Below are 18,019 nucleotides of genomic sequence, written 5' to 3'. Positions count from 1 at the left end.
TGGAAGACTTTAAAACTATATGTTGTATTTAGAATAAACGTTTTAAAACAAAGTAGTGTTTGAGCGGAAAAAAACCCTTATGAGTAATCCTTTAAAACTGTACGTTGCTAGAGAATAGTATTTGCGGACCTTTAATTTAAATTTTAAAGTTTTTAATTCAAATTCATTCAAAAGTATGGTCATCCACAGCCTTAGGTGGCGGTGTAGCATGAAATGTCCCGAAACTGCAACCTGCTTCTTGATATTATTATTATTATTATTATTATTATTATTATTATTATTATTATTATTATTATTAGTAGTAGTAGTAGTAGTAGTAGTAGTAGTAGTAGTAATAATGATGATGTGATTTCTGTCGTTTCGAAGAAGAAGCCCCGCCCCCTGCACTCGTGATGAGGAAGACGGCAGCAGCGGGTGTCATGTTGGCCGGGGAAGGTTCATTTAGAACATTATTTAAGTTTTATAAACGCAGAAATCCGCCTCCTGACTTCAGTGACGTCATTGATTTCTCCACAGCGCGGCCCAGCGATAAGGTGACAAACGTTTTTAAAACTATTTTATCCGCGTTGTTTTTCAGGAAAGAACTGAAATAACGTTTCACAGCTCGATTCAAATGAATCTTGATTCAGAAAAAAAAATTCGTTCCAGCGACATCTGGCGGCCAAAGAACAGCTTCATTTACAAATAAACGTCATCTGTTGTGTCTATAAACATATGTCCTGAAGATTATTAGTTATAAAGAGGTGTTCTTTATAATTTATAGTTAATGTTGCCTGTCGGTCTATTATTGGCTTAGTTTATGTTGTAATAGTTGTTTCATTCTTTTCATCAATTATTTATGAAGAAGTAAAGTCTATATTTTCACAGAGCACATCAAACTTATTGTGGTTGACACAAAACTATTTTTTCCTGATTCGTTGGCTCATTTGGGACACTTTTATCAACTTAATGACATACAAACATATTTCAAACTGAGGTTTTGCCATAAATATGTCCAAGGTTAGTTCATATGTCTTGGCTTCAGATATCTTACTGTATCATCTATTACTATGACATGAGTTTGCTAAAAAAAAAATTGATCTGAAATCTTTTGTCGGATAAAGTTTCACAAAGCAAAATCAGTGCATGACCAAGAAACCACAAATGGAGTATATTATGAGAGCAGACTTCAGCACCAACAAGCCAAACCTCACTGGAAGATCTCAGTGACGGGAACGTTTTCTTAAGCCTGGGTCCCACTGAATAATGAAGGATGAAGAAGGACCTGGGTGTGTTACGATTATTCGAAGAATGACCCACGTTTTCATCTACCACATATCCACTATGAAGGTGACACTATGTGCCTCTCTGTACCCTGCATGTGCCACGTAGCAGCCTCTAGTGAGCCACAACCGACCAGTCATTACAGCCTCGAATGGCTCACATCAGCCACACTAAGCCACGTAGTGCCATGATAGCGCCATGATAACACCATGTTGGCGCACCTTTAGGCATGAGTTTGTTTCAAACCTTCAGCCCTTCCACACCTAGTCCCTTCAAAGTGTGGGTTTTCAATTCACAGATTCACAGCAGCATTTAAAGATGTCCCTTTTTTTTTTTTTTAAACGCAGTCCAAAAATAGACACTCCATCACAGTTCCGCAGTTGTGCGCTGTGCGCCAGGCTGCTGTCCACCTATAATGCACCAGACCAGCTAGACCCGAACCACGGGTTCCCGGAGAGCCGCCTCTGTGCTCCTTGCTGCCTCCGCAGCTCTCTGGCTTTTCTTCTGCTGCTTTAAACACACAAAACTTTATGTATGTCTGTTTATTTCTGCAAAATCACTCTTTTGCGCGTGCGCTGCTGTTGTCCTTTTATGGAGAACCGCCTCTGTGCTCTTTCCATCCGTGGCTTGCTGGCTTTATTTTTTCCCTGGCTTTAAACACAATTATTTTTACAACGTGATTCCACTTTTAACTTTGTGTTCGTCCCTTTATTTCTGCAAAAGCGCTCTTTTGCGCGCGGTGCCATTCTGCATACAGAATGAGGTGGCCACTTTTCCAAAAAAAAAAAGCCTCTCAGGTCCTGCGAATGTGCCAGGTGCATGGATAACGGGCTTTGACAGCCTCGTAAGCACCACGCAACTGCCTCTAAGCTGTCGCAGTAACTCGTATACAAACTGCGCCACGCTGTTGTTGCTAAATTTTGAGTAAGTCCCTTCGGCTTCTCCCTTGTTTGCACTCGGGGTCACCACAGCAAATCCAAGGTGGATCTGCATGTTGAATTGGCACAAGTTTTACGCCGGATGCCCTTCCTGACGCAACTCCACATTACATGGAGAAATGTGGCAGGGGTGGGATTTGAACCCGGAACCTTCTGAACTGAAACCAAGCGCATTAACCACTTGGCCACCACCCCTGCTCTTGTTGCTAAATTTTGAACTTCTTGAAATTAGCGCCACGCTCAGAGAGGAGCCTTGTTAACTGAAGATAATGCCTCTAAGAGCCACTCAGAGCCATGAAACTCCCATGATAGTTGAAGAAACCCTCTCATAGCAAAGAAAACATGCTGCATGGCTCCTTCTTCATCCTTCATTATTCGGTGGGACCCAGGCTTTAGACTTCATTTCCATCAGTCATTCAGATGGACAAACAGTGTTGTGCTGTGTGGTAAATCTGTGTGAAAAACTGAGTGACCGTACAAGAAGGAGACTAGTGAGGGAAGCCACCAAGACACCCAGACTGCACTCAGGCAGTTACAGGCTTCTATGGCTGTGATTAGAGAAACTATGCATTTTTATCTGTCACACAGCTTCATGGTGGAAGAGAGAAGAAGGATCTTTAGATGAGAGAGGTCAAATCTAGGCTCCTGTCTTCCATGTGCCTTCTGGCAAATTGTAGCAGGAATTTCTTTTGCTCAACCCAGCAGGTGGCCTGCTTACACTGAGACACTTGAACATTATTTTTGAAAAGGTGAACTTGAGTGTTTTTGTGGGCGTTGGGATGGACATGGTTGGGTGTTCTGGTGGTCGAGTTGTTGGAATCAGCCGTGTGTGTGTGTGTGTGTGTGTGTGTGTGTGTGTGTGTGTGTGTGTGTGTGTGTGTGTGTGTGTGTGTGTGTGTGTGTGTGTGCGCGTGCGTGCGTGCAGATCATTCCGGCCAGACTGGACCCTGCTGCTTTGACAGATGTTGATGCTGCTCAGGTTGGATTACACCCTGTCAAGGACTGGCGAGCCTTCGGCCTCTGCGGGTATCCAGGTAGATAAAGTCAGGCTGCCTGCAGTGAGAGAGTGAGGCACCGTGTCACACGCCCAGCAGGCTGTAGACTCTGCTGGTCGTGCTGCTTTTCACGATGGGATTAGTCACCTGATGACGATGATACTGATGGAAAAACAAAACAACCCGCCACAGCCATAAGAGCCAGTTGCATTAAAAAATGTAAATGATTGAAATTGTTTTGAAATTCCCCTGTTTTTCATTTGCACGATCAGGTGTGGTTGTGTTAGTACATGTTTAGATATTAAATTGTGTTAGCTCGCTCTTACAGCCCCTGCAAGAAGCGGCAGTGTCACAGTCACTAGAACTAATGCAAACACAACCAATCCCAGTGAAGCCTGAGTAAGACTGGGCACGTTTTTGAAATATGAAAACATATTTCTCGTGCCAAGCGTTGAAGTAAAAGCTGCCATCTCACACACCTCTTCAGCGCCATGAACAATATTACGGCTCTTTGTTCACATTTCACAAACCTGGTTTAAACATTCTGCTTTGGAAGCTGCTTTTGTGCCATTAGTGGCATCAAACTTGAGAGTGAATGAGTAACGTCTGTAATCCATCAATACGGAACATGCAGATTGCAAAAATCTGCATGTTCCGAAATCTGATCTTAGATTCAGCACCCCAAAATTACCCTAAATCAGTCCTCAAAGTCTTTTTTTTTTTTTTTTTTGACCAGTGTAATTATTTAAAATCTTGAGCCACATTTGGGTATTTAGTGTAATTTATCTTATTAATGACAGCCGTTTGATCCGGTGTGGTCATGATGTGGTTTTCCATGTTGACTTCAGATTTGTAGAAAGATAAACACAGGCTCAAAGGTCACCTGTTTGATGACATTCTGATAGTCAACTGTTGATGTCCACATTTGAGTCATCAAAGAGCCACAGATTTTTAAACTGATTCAAAAAGACATTTACCATGATTTATCTGCCTGTTGGCCTTAAAGGAAATCTTTGTGTTGTGCTGCTCTCTGGTGGTTACCAGTGGTTACTGCTACATGAGGTGACAGACAATGGCAGATTTCCCAGGTGACTAATTCACATGACTAATGTTAAATGAGATGTCGGCACAAATGAAACCTATTAAAGAGGATCAATTAAAAATTATTTCACAGCAACAACTAAAATACTGGAACAAAGCAAGTTGCTGAATTACAAAAGGCGAATGAAGAGAAGGACAAGTCAGTAAAACTTACGGAAAATCGCATTGCTGACCTTGAGCAACAGACTAGGTCAAATGACCTCCTCATCACGGGTTTGGACATTAAACCTCGGAGTTATGCAAGAGCAGTGGCTCCAGGAGGGGAGCCCTCTGAGTTGGACAACCAATCTGGAGGAACAGGTGATCTCATTTCTGAGTGCTAAAGGAGTTTTGATAAACTCTGGAGACATTGAAAACTGTCACCTTTTACCCCGGAGAGGTCAAATGCAATCTAAAGTCACAGTGTTGAGGTTTGTAAATAGAAACAGAAGATTGCGGTTCTCAAGCAAAAAAACTTAAGGGAACTCATGTGTACATAAATGAACACTTGACCAAAAAGAATTCAGACCTTACAAGACAAGCTCGACTCCTAAAAAAGCAAAACAAGATACAGGCCACATGGACATTAAATTGCAAAATTTATATTAAACTAAACGGGACACCAGAAGAGGCTAAAACCCTGTGCATTAAAGATGAATATGATTTGAGCAAGTTTAACTGAACAAAGGTGTAAACAATGAAACAATATGGTGAAAATCATAAATATGATCAATGACTAACCTTATGGATGCTTTTCATCATTTGATGATGGAACTTTTGTGCAGGAGTCAAGCTTAAAAATCTTTGAAGATACTGAACACAGTTTTCATAACCTTGAAAATAATATTGACCCAGATTGTTTTTTTTTTCGTGAAAATATTATTCAAAATTCTAAATATTTCACTGAAGAGAAATTGAAGGGTTACTCTTTGATAAATGGGACTTTTTCTATTATATATTTTAAAAGTAGAAGTCTCCTTACAAATTTCTCTAAAATTCAGGACTATTTAAGAATATCTAACAAGCAATTTTCAGTTATAGTTATTACTGAGACTTGGTTGAGAGAGGAGCTGGAGGATGATGTTCAGCTTGAGGGATATGACTTTTTTGCAATAAACAGGAAGAATAAATGAGGTGATGTTGTGGCACTTTATGTAAGTTCTAATCACCAATGTGAAATTATACAAAGTATGTCATTCTCCTTGGATAATATCATGGAATGTGTTACAGTTGAAATTAAATGTAAAAAATATATAATTATAAGCTGTGTTTATAGAGCTCCAGGATCAGATATCAATACTTTTGCGGATAGACTGACTGACATGTACAACACAATTAATAATAACAAGCTTTTGTTTGTCTGTGGAGACTTCAGTGGACAGCATGCACCAAACAAAAACTGTACATTTTATTAGGAAAATAACTAATGTTAATATTGAGAACCTCAGAAAGGATTTATTGTGCCAGAATTGGTATGAAATTTACTGTGATGATGTTGATGAATCATATGAATCATTTATTTCTATTGTATCTAATCTGTATGCTAAACATTGTCCGTGGGTGTCAAAAACTGGAGATACACGAAGGACTGATAAACCTTGGGTAACAAAGAGACACCTGAATGCATGTAAAAAGAAAAATTTATTGTATAAGCAGTTTTTAAAATTTAGAACTATTGAAGCCGATAGGAAATATAAATCAAATGAAATCATCCATCCATCCATTTTCTTCCGCTTTATCCGGAGTCGGTTCGCGGGGGCAGCAGCTCAAGCAAAGCCGCCCAGACCTCCTGATCCACACACACCTCCCCCAGCACCTCCGAGGGCACCCCAACGCGTTCCCAAGCCACCCGAGAGATGTAATCCTTCCAGCGTGTCCTGGGTCTTCCCCGGGGCCTCCTCCCAATGAGACGTGCCCGGAACACCTCTCCAGCGAGGCGTCCAGGGGGCATCCGGAAAAGATGCCCGAGCCACCTCAACTGACTCTTTTTGACGTGGAGGAGCAGCGGCTCGACTCCTAGCTCCTCCCGAGTGACCGAGCTCCTCACCCTATCTCTAAGGGAGCGCCCAGCCACCCTACGGAGGAAACTCATCTCGGCCGCTTGTACCCGCGATCTTGTTCTTTTGGTCATGAGCCAGATCTCATGACCATAGGTGAGGATCGGAATGTAGATCGATCGGTAAATCGAGACCATGGCCTCGGATTTGGAGGTGCTGATTTTCATCCCGGACGCCTTAAACTCGGCTGCAAACCACCCCAGTGCACGCTGAAGGTCTTGATTTGACGAAGCCAACAGAACCACATCGTCCGCAAACAGCAGAGACGAGATTCTGTGGTTCCCAAACCAGACCCCCTCTACACCCTGGCTGCACCTAGAAATTCTGTCCATAAAAATAATGAACAGAACCGGTGACAAAGGGCAGCCCTGGTGGAGACCAACGTGCACTGGAAACAGGTTTGACTTACTACCGGCAATGCAAACCAAGCTCCTGCTGCGGTCGTACAGGGACTGGATAGCCCTTAGCAAAGGACCCCGTACTCCCGGGGCACTCCCCACAAGGTTCCCCTGAGGGACACGGTCGAATGCCTTCTCCAGATCCACAAAACACATGTGGACTGGTTGCGCGAACTCCTATGAACCCTCGAGCACCCGATGGAGCGTGTAGAACTGGTCCAGTGTGCTGCGACCAGGACGAAAACCACACTGCTCCTCCTGAATCCGAGGTTCGACCATCGATCGAATTCTCCTCTCCAGTACTCTGGAATAGACCTTACCGGGGAGGCTGAGGAGTGTGATCCCCCTATAGTTGGAACACACCCTCCGGCCCCCCTTCTTAAACAGAGGGACCACCACCCCGGTCTGCCAATCCAGAGGCACTGTCCCCGATCTCCACGCGATGTTGCAGAGGTGTGTCAGCCAAGACAGTCCCACAACATCCAGAGACTTAAGGTACTCAGGACGGATTTCATCCACCCCACGAGCCTTGCCACCGAGGAGCTTTCCAACCACCTCGGTGACTTCTGCCTGGGTAATGGATGAGTCCGCCTCTGGGTCCCCAGTCTCTGCTTCCTCTTCGGAAGACGTGACGATGGGGTTGAGGAGATCCTCGAAGTACTCCTTCCACCACCCAACAAGATCCCCAGTCAGGGTCAACAGTTCCCCACCCGCACCGTAAACAGTGCCGGTGGAGAGCTGCTTCCGCCTCCTGAGGCGTCAGACGGTTTGCCAGAATCTCTTTGAGGCCGACCGATAGTCCTTCACCATAGCCTCCCCGAACTCCTCCCAGACCCGAGTTTTTGTCTCTGCGACCGTATGGGCTGCGGCACGCTTGGCCTGCCGGTACCTGTCAGCTGCCCCTGGGATCCCACCTACCAACAAAGATAAGTAGGACTCCTTCTTCAGCTTGACGGCATCCCTTACTTCCGGTGTCCACCAACGGGTTCGGGGATTGCCGCCGCGACAGGCACCAGAGACCTTGCGACCATAGCTACGAGTGGCCGCATTGACAGTGGAGGTGGAGAACATGGTCCACTCAATCAATCAATCAATTTTTTTATATAGCGCCAAATCACAACAAACAGTTGCCCCAAGGCGCTTTATATTGTAAGGCAAGGCCATACAATAATTATGTAAAACCCCAACGGTCAAAACGACCCCCTGTGAGCAAGCACTTGGCTAGAGTGGGAAGGAAAAACTCCCTTTTAACAGGAAGAAACCTCCAGCAGAACCAGGCTCAGGGAGGGGCAGTCTTCTGCTGGGACTGGTTGGGGCTGAGGGAGAGAACCAGGAAAAAGACATGCTGTGGAGGGGAGCAGAGATCGATCACTAATGATTAAATGCAGATTGGTGCATACAGAGCAAAAAGAGAAAGAAACAGTGCATCATGGGAACCCCCCAGCAGTCGACGTCTATAGCAGCATAACTAAGGGATGGTTCAGGGTCACCTGATCCAGCCCTAACTATAAGCTTTAGCAAAAAGGAAAGTTTTAAGCCTAATCTTAAAAGTAGAGAGGGTGTCTGTCTCCCTGATCTGAATTGGGAGCTGGTTCCACAGGAGAGGAGCCTGAAAGCTGAAGGCTCTGCCTCCCATTCTACTCTTACAAACCCTAGGAACTACAAGTAAGCCTGCAGTCTGAGAGCGAAGCGCTCTATTGGGGTGATATGGTACTACGAGGTCCCTAAGGTAAGATGGGACCTGATTATTCAAAACCTTATAAGTAAGAAGAAGAATTTTAAATTCTATTCTGGAATTAACAGGGAACCAGTGAAGAGAAGTTATCCATCCATTTTCTTCCGCTTTTTCCGGAGTCGGGTCGCGGGGGCAGCAGCTCAAGCAAAGCCGCACAGACCTCCCGATTCACACACACCTCCCCCAGCTCCTCCGGGGGAACCCCAAGGCGTTCCCAAGCCAGCCGAGAGATGTAGTCCCTCCAACGTGTCCTGGGTCTTCCCCCGGGCCTCCTCCCAATGGGACGTGCCCGGAACACCTCTCCAGCGAGGCGTCCAGGGGGCATCCGGAAAAGATGCCCGAGCCACCTCAACTGACTCCTTTCGACGTGGAGGAGCAGCGGCTCGACTCCGAGCTCCTCCCGAGTGACCGAGTTCCTCACCCTATCTCTAAGGGAGCGCCCAGCCACCTTGCGGAAGAAACTCATCTCGGCCGCTTGTACTCGTGATCTCGTTCTTTCGGTCATGAGCCAAATCTCATGACCATAGGTGAGGATCGGAACGTAGATTGATTGGTAAATCGAGAGCTTTGCCCCCCTACTCAGCTCTCTCTTCACCACGACGGTCTCATACAGCGACCGCATCACTGAAGATGCTGCACCGATCCGTCTATCGATCTCACGCTCCATCCGTCCCTCACTTGTGAACAAGACCCCGAGATATTTAAACTCCCCCACTTGAGGCAAGGACACTCCACCGACCTGAAGAGGGCAAAGCACCTTTTTCCGGTCTAGAACCATGGCCTCGGATTTGGAGGTGCTGATTTTCATCCCGGGCGCGTCACACTCGGCTGCAAACCTCCCCAGTGCACGCTGAAGGTCCTGATTTGACGAAGCCAACAAAACCACATCGTCAGCAAACAGTAGAGACGAGATTCTGTGGTTCCCATACCAGACCCCCTCTACACCCTGGCTGCGCCTAGAAATTCTGTCCATAAAAATAATGAACAGAACCGGTGACAAAGGGCAGCCCTGGCGGAGGCCAACGTGCACTGGAAACAGGTTTGACGTACTACCTGCAATGCGAACCAAGCTCCTGCTGCAGTCATACAGGGACCGGATAACCCTTAGCAAAGAACCCTGGACCCCATACTCCCGGAGCCCTCCCTACAGGGTGCCCCGAGGGACACGGTCAAACGCCTTCTCCAGATCCACAAAACACATGTGGACTGGTTGGGCAAACTCCCATGAACCCTCGACCACCCAATGGAGCGTGTAGAGCTGGTCCAGTGTGCCGCGACCAGGCCGAAAACCACACTGCTCCTCCTGAATCCGAGGTTCGACCATCGGTCGAATTCCCCTCTCCAGTACGCTGGAATAGACCTTACCGGGGAGGCTGAGGAGTGTGATCCCCCTATAGTTGGAACACACCCTCCCTTCTTAAACAGAGGGACCACTACCCCGGTCTGCCAATCTAGAGGCCCTGTCCTCGATCACCACGCGATGTTGCAGAGGCATGTCAGCCAAGACAGTCCCACAACATCCAGAGACTTAAGGTACTCAGGACGGATTTCATCCACCCCAGGAGCCTTGCCACCGAGGAGCTTTCTAACCACCTCGGTGACTTCGGCCTGGGTAATGGATGAGTCCGCCTCTGAGTCCCCAGTCTCTGCTTCCTCTTCGTAATACGTGACGATGGGATTGAGGAGATCCTCGAAGTACTCCTTCCACCGCTCGACAACATCCCCAGTCAGGGTCAACAGCTCCCCACCCGCACCATAAACAGTGCGGGTGGATAGCTGCTTTCTTCTCCTGAGGCGTCGGACGGTTTGCCAGAATCTCTTCGAGGCCGACCGATAGGCCTCCTCCATGGCCTCCCCGAACTCCTCCCAGACCCGGATTTTTGCCTCTGTGACCGCACGGGCTGCGGCACGCTTGGCCTGCCGGTACCTGTCAGCTGCCTCTGGGGTCCCACCTACCAACAAAGATAAGTAGGACTCCTTCTTCAGCTTGACGGCATCCCTTACTTCCGGTGTCCACCACTGGGTTCGGGGATTGCCGCCACGACAGGCACCAGATACCTTGTGACCACAGCTACGAGCGGCCGCATCAACAATGGAGGTGGAGAACATGGTCCACTCGGACTCCATGTCTCCAACCTCCCCCGGGATCTGGGAGAAGCTCTCCCGGAGGTGGGAGTTGAAGACCTCGCTGACAGAGGGTTCCGCCAGTCGTTCCCAGCAGACCCTCATGATATGTTTGGGTCTGCCAGGTCTGACTGGCTTCCTTCCAGCGGATCCAACTCACCACCAGGTGGTGATCGGTTGACAGCTCTGCCCCTCTCTTCACTCGAGTGTCCGAGACACATGGCCGAAGGTCAGATGATACAACTACAAAGTCAATCATCGACCTCCGGCTCAGGGTGTCCTGGTGCCACGTGCACTTATGGACACCCTTGTGCTTGAACATGTTGTTTGTGATGGACAAACTGTGACTAGCACAGAAGTCCAACAACTGAACACCACTCGGGTTCGGGGGGGGGGGTTGCTTGGGGGGGAAGGAGCCAGCTTGTGCGGGAGGTTGAGAGATACCGACTAGAGATAGTCGGGCTCACCTCCACGCACAGCTTGTGCTCTGGTACCTAACTCCTGGAGAGGGGCTGGACGCTTCATTTTTCTGGCGTTGCCCACGGGGAGAGGCGGAGAGCAGGGGTCGCATTGCTTATTGCTCCCCAGCCTAGTCGCCATGTGTTGGAGTTCACTACGCCCTACGTCCCTACGCCATCGGGTCGGAGACAGGTCTCTCACCGTTGTCTCGGCCTACGGGCCGAGCAGCAGAGCAGAGTACCTGATCTTCCTTCCCTGGGAGGGGTACTAGATAGCGCTCCGACTGGGGACTCCATTGTTCTCCTGGTGGATTTCAGCGCCCACGTGGGCAGCGACAGTGAGACCTGGAGGTGGGTGATCGGGAAGCACTGCCTGAAGAGAAGCCAATATGGGTGAAATTTGCTCTCTCCTTCTAGTCCCTGTCAGTACTCTAGCTGCAGCATTTTGAATTAACTGAAGGCTTTTCAGGGAACTTTTAGGACAACCTGATAATAATGAATTACAATAGTCCAGCCTAGAAGAAATAAATGCATGAATTAGCGTTTCAGCATCACTCTGAGACAAGACCTTTCTAATTTTAGAGATATTGCGCAAATGCAAAAAAGCAGTCCTACATATTTGCTTATTATGCGCATTGAAGGACATATCCTGATCAAAAATGACTCCAAGATTTCTCACAGTATTACTGGAGGTCAGGGTAATGCCATCCAGAGTAAGGATCTGGTTAGACACCGTGTTTCTAAGATTTGTGGGGCCAAGTACAATAACTTCAGTTTTATCTGAATTTAAAAGCAGGAAATTAGAGGTCATCCATGTCTTTGTCTGAAAGACATTCCTGCAGTTTAACTAATTGGTGTGTGTCCTGTGGCTTCATGGATAGATAAAGCTGGGTATCATCTGCATAACAATGAAAATTTAAGCAATGTTTTCTAATAATACTGCCTAAGGGAAGCATGTATAAAGTGAATAAAATTGGTCCTAGCACAGAACCTTGTGGAACTCCATAATTAACCTTAGTCTGTGAAGACGATTCCCCATTTACATGAACAAATTGTAATCTGTTAGATAAATATGATTCAGACCACCGCAGCACAGTGCCTTTAATACCTATGGCATGCTCTAATCTCTGTAATAAAATTTTATGGTCAACAGTATCAAAAGCAGCACTGAGGTCTAACAGAACAAGCACAGAGATGAGTCCACTGTCTGAGGCCATAAGAAGATCATTTGTAACCTTCACTAATGCTGTTTCTGTACTATGATGAATTCTAAAACCTGACTGAAACTCTTCAAATAGACCATTCCTCTGCAGATGATCAGTTAGCTGTTTTACAACTACCCTTTCAAGAATTTTTGAGAGAAAAGGAAGGTTGGAGATTGGCCTATAATTAGCTAAGATAGCTGGGTCAAGTGATGGCTTTTTAAGTAATGGTTTAATTACTGCCACCTTAAAAGCCTGTGGTACGTAGCCAACTAATAAAGATAGATTGATCATATTTAAGATCGAAGCATTAACTAATGGTAGGGCTTGCTTGAGCAGCCTGGTAGGAATGGGGTCTAATAGACATGTTGATGGTTTGGAGGAAGTGACTAATGAAACTAACTCAGACAGAACAATCGGAGAGAAATATAAGACATATAAAAATAAATTAACAAACATTATGCGATTGTTTAAGAAGCAGTATTACTGTGATTTGGTTGAGAAAAAGAAAACTAATATCAGGGGAACCTGGAAGCTCTTGGGCGAAATCATTAAAAAGAAAAAAGTTGTTAAAGATTATCCATCTTACTTTTATATAGACTCTGATAAAAGTGGAAAAGGAAATAAAATTATTGCTGATTATTTTAATGATTATTTTGGAAATCTTGGTAAAAATTTATCAAACTCAATTGTAACTACGGCAAAGTGTTCTATGGGCAACTGTAAATGAATTAATACAATTCAGGATTCAATGTTTATTTGAGAAACGGATGAAAAAGAAATTTTTAATATAGTTCACAAAATTAAGGGAAAAATCCACTGACTGTATTATCACATCTTTAAAATATATATTTGTAACCTGTCACTCATGACTGGGAAATTTCCCTCCAGAATGAAAATTGCTAAGGTGATACCATTGTTTAAATCTGGTGATAAACACGTTTTTTTCAAATTATAGGCCCATCTCTTTGTTAAAACAGTTTTCTGAAATTCTGGAAAAAATATATGTAAAGAGGTTGAATGATTTTATAGAAAAACATCGTATACTTAACGAACAGCAGTATGGTTTCAGAAAAAAATCGAACAACTTCTTTGGCTTTAATAGAGTTTGTGGAACAAGTTCTAAATGCAATAGAGAAGAAGCAATACACTTTTTTTTTTTGACTTACAGAAAGCATTTGATACTATTGATCATACTGTATTATTGGAAAAAATTACAGATGTATGGTATTAGATGACTGGCCTTTAACTGGATAGCTAGTTATTTACGTAATAGATATCATTGTGTTCATCTTGGTGGGATAAAATCTGAATTTTTGAGGATTACATGTGGAGTGCCCCAGGGATCAGTTCTTGTGCCATTATTGTTTTTGTTGTATATTAATGATATAGGTTTGGTTTCTAAGTCTTTGAGTTGTATTTTGTTTGCTGATGATACAGCTGTGATTGGTAGCAGGGATAATTTGAGACAGCTCTTGGACTTGGTGGAGAGGGCACTGGAAAAATTTAAATATTGGTTTGACTCCAATAAATTATCACTTCATTTTGGTAAAGCTAAGTGCATTGTATTTGGAAATAAGCCTAGAAATTTAAGCAGTAAATTATTGTTGAATGGTATTGAAATTGAAATTGAATCTCAAACTAACGAGTTTTTGTTGATGACAAGCTTACTTGGAAAACTCATATAAAACATATTGAGTCCAAAATATGTTATTGCTATCTTGTACAAAGTACAATACTTTCTCCCCCAACATCTGTTGGTTTTATTGCATTGTATTGTTCACTCATTTCTTGTCCCTTATATGACTTACTGCATTGAAGTTTGGGGAAATACGTACATATAAAACAAATGCTAATCCAATATTTCTGTTACAAAAAAAAGCTATAAGAGTGATAAGTAAAAAAAAACTTATTATGAACCAACAAATTCACTGTTTGTTCATCTTCAGTTTTTGAAATTTTATGACTTGGTTGATTATTTTACAATACAGATAATGTATAAAGTTAAAAGTGGACTCTTGCCTCATCATGTCCAGGAGCTGTTTAAAATGAGAGAGTCCAGTTATAATTTTTGTCGATCTTTGGTGTTTGATAAAAGAAAGATTTGAACTACTGCTAAAGGTCATTGTGTTTCCGTAAAGGGTGTTAGAGTGTGGAATGATTGTTTAGATTGTATTAAAGTATGTAGTACATTGGCTTGTTTTAAAAGACTGTATAAAATAATTTAGTAACTTGTTACAGTTTGCGTAATTAAGTGAATTGCCTGTGTGGCTACTTTTTGTTCGTCTGTCTGTTGTATTACTTTGTTTCACTGCGTTACATTACTGATGGTATTTGTTTTTCGTGTGTATTTTTTGTTTGTGCGTAGAAACTGATGTACGGGGTGGGCCTTTAGAAGCCTCTTCTTCTGCCCACATCCTGTCAGCCGCACTAAATTGGTAAATTGTTTTTGTTCTATATGTTTTAATTTTTGTTTTCTCTTGACTTGTTTTGTAAATGAGAGATTTTGTTTGTGCGTGCTGAATAAATCATTCATTCATTCATAACAAATTGTCTCGTCAGCTATATGTTAATTACAAGAAGGAGACAAGTGAGAGAAGCCACCAAGACACTCTCACAACTCTGATGGAGTTATAGGCATCTGTGGCTGTGATGTGAGTCACTGTCCATTGTGCAACTTCTCCCCATTCATCACAGCTCCATGTTAGCACAGACGAGGCTTTTCATACATGAAAACACATCAATCTAAGCTCAAGTCTCCCATGTGCCTTCTAGCAAACTAGTTAAAATTTCATATCTTTTGAAGAAAACATTTTTGGTGTAGAGAGAAAACAAAGACAGTGTGGCTTCAGTGGTTTTCTGGTTGACCTTTGTGTGACCCGGTACAATCCTGTTCTCAGGATTCATCTTCATCTCCAATCCTTTCCTGCACCACTCCCAGGCCTTCTGGGTCAGGCAGTGTCTGAAGACCTACCCCCAGAAGCCCAATGTGTGCAACCTGGATCTGCACATGTCACCGAGTGATACCCAGGACATCTGGGGACAGAGTTCACATTGTCTCAGGTAAATTAATTCTCAGCTGCTTGGACGTCTCCCTGTGCTGTTGGTGTTAGAGATTTAGTGATTTCTGGGGTCTGAGGTAAACACGAGCGCTTCACATTGTTCTCCCTGTCTTTCAGTCTTTATTTAGATTTATTTATTCATCTGGAGTAAAAGTCACCCCTGTCAAAAAATGCCTCTTGAAGAGGAAGAAACCATTTATAAGTCACACCAGGGCCTAAGGCACATGTGTCTGTCACATGTGCACACCAGAGCATGTGCTGTTACTTAATGTCATTTCTGTGAAATTCCAAAAATAGGCAAAATAGACAATTAACCACGTCTTGAACAACATACTGGATGTTATTTGATGCAGTTTGGACAAAAGGAAAGGTGGATTGTTCCAGGAAGCACTCAGCTTGTGGTGTCCCCTGTAAAGACTTTAAAATGGACAAATGAATGTGTGATATTGGTTCTTAATTGATATTCTTATATTTTGTAAAGGTTAGCATGAAATAAACACTTCTAAAGCTAATAATGCTGTTTTTGTTGTCAGATAACATGTCTGAAGGGATTTACTATAAGACATCTGTCATTAAACACAGTACATTAAAACCAGGTAACCACGAGCTAACTACGAGCTGGCCACACCCATCGAGAAACAAACGGCAACTGCCGGTCCTTCTCATTTGTAGCTGTTGTGACTTTTGGGTAAAATAGACTCTGTCTGTTTTGGCTCCGCCTAGCTGCCGACAGAGTGATCAACAGGTCCGCTCTGATTGAATATGAGTGGCAGGTCGTCTCTTTGCCACTGTCGCTTGTAGCTAACGTGACTGTAGGGTCATACAAGCTAATTTAACACAGATTCAAATACACACCAAGCCTGTTTCCAGTGAGCAGTGTGTCTGACGTTACAGTCTGTCACGATTTACTAAAAAACAACAAAAAAAATTGAGTTCTTCACGTTCCTTGTTATTTTGTGTTTTTCTCGTGTTTACAGACAGTTTACACGGGCGTGACCAGACAAGCAAATTCTGACGCACCCCCCTCCCCCATATTAGAATAAAGGTTCGCGTTTGAAGACATTGTCGCGGCTCGTCTTTAGTCTTCTCAGGATGTCGTCTTTTAGATAACACAAACTAATTGCAAGTGATATGCTAGAAAATGACACAACACTTTAGAATAATTCAGCCTTAAGCAAGATAAAATGCACAGAGTTTTTAAGTTTATTTAAGCCTTCGACACAAAGCTTAGACAAACTGAGTCCTCTAGAGAGACTGAATATGACAACCGCGCTCGTCTATTTATTGGAGACCCGCGGGCATCGCTCCTCCTTCGACTTTTTTATTTATTTCATTCCCAAGACATGGTTTTCTATTGGAAGCGTCCTCTAGTGAACCCTAAGCAGGTGTTAGGCCATTATTTCAATGTGACAAATGCTCCCATTAAAACATGAAGGATTTACAACTGATTTTTTTAAAAGACCTTCAGCCACAGGTGCAGCTGGCCTGAGGCCCCCTCCGCACGTGGCCTCAGCCACACGTGCAGCTGGCCTGAGGCCCCTGCACGTGGCCTGCGGGAAAGCACCTAAAAGGCCTTGGAAAGCCCCTGACAGACTAAATGACTAATAGAGCCCTTTTTTGGGGTTGAACACCTGCTAGTTCAACCAGAGGACATACAGTTCAGATCAGGACACTTGATAGTTCATCACAGTTCAAATATGGACCTAAAAATTCTTCTACAGTCCCTCCTCTGGGACTCGAAAGAGTCCCATTACATCAACTATACTCTTGGGTTGTTTACTGACAAGACATCCTCATTTGTGCATTGCAATAAAAAAGAAAAACACAGCACTCGACTTACTGATAACTCTGGTGCGGATATGAATATCAGTGATACGTCACACGGTAAATATATTGAAGTGCAGGTGAACCTACATACTAAGGCACAAGGTGAGCAATTAGCTGGATTATATCAACACAAGGTGACATTCAAACATTGAGTTTTGGTGTAATTCAAGGCACTTAAAATGGCCACATAAAACAAGTTACATCAACCTCTTAATCATGGCAAAGTAAAGGCTTCACATTGACATCAGTGCAACCAATCATCTTCTGGCATCTATTGACTCACTCAACCAGAGGCTCCAACCCATTATACTTGGTTCTACATATTATTTTGTTAAAGCGTCACACATTTATTATTTAAATGCATCAAATAACCCCTACGTTACCACTATTTAGTCAACCAATCAAGTAACTATTCTAAGGTTAGCGCAGCTATGTCTAGTTAAATGATAAACACAATAAATGGTTTCCCTTCATGTCCGTCCTTAAGTCATTTGCCTTAGTCAATCGTATAATGGTTTTCATTATAGGCCATTTCTCAACATTCTCCACTTTGTTTTTCTTCTTTTTCAGCTTGTTTTCTAATGCCCGTTTTGGCCAGACACCAAATTTAGGCAATGCATGTCTCTTGAGGCATGCTATAATTTAAGAAAAAAGGGGTCCCTATGGTGCATCTTTACTACTAAATCTACAAACACGCCGTGTAAGGGTCCCCTTTTTATAACTTTGCAATGTGATATCTATGTGTATGCATTTAGCTTTATCTGTGTTACGCAGATGATGGTAAGGACAGACATTTACCCAACCTTCGTTACTAACATATATCCTTCTTTGTTTTATTTACACTCAGATTTCTGAAACCAGTCCGCAATTCAAACTCAAG

At 43.8% G+C, this 18,019-nt stretch overlaps 1 protein-coding gene across 2 annotated transcripts in view; it reads left to right on the top strand.

The window, feature by feature from the left end:
- Positions 1 to 389: 389 nt before the first annotated feature.
- alkbh1 (alkB homolog 1, histone H2A dioxygenase) overlaps positions 390 to 18,019 on the top strand; it is a 75,019-nt gene continuing 57,389 nt past the window's right edge. For both annotated transcript variants that reach the window (XM_034159649.1, XM_034159648.1), the window contains exons 1-3: positions 390 to 533; positions 3,127 to 3,235; positions 15,151 to 15,313. In XM_034159649.1, coding sequence (XP_034015540.1) covers positions 393 to 533; positions 3,127 to 3,235; positions 15,151 to 15,313 — 413 coding nt within the window. In that variant the 5' untranslated portion in view covers positions 390 to 392. The remainder of the gene's footprint in view (positions 534 to 3,126; positions 3,236 to 15,150; positions 15,314 to 18,019) is intronic.

The sequence above is a fragment of the Thalassophryne amazonica genome, chromosome 19 (genome assembly GCF_902500255.1).
Source record: "Thalassophryne amazonica chromosome 19, fThaAma1.1, whole genome shotgun sequence".
NCBI lineage: Eukaryota > Metazoa > Chordata > Actinopteri > Batrachoidiformes > Batrachoididae > Thalassophryne > Thalassophryne amazonica.
This window is presented reverse-complemented; position numbering and strand designations above follow the sequence as displayed.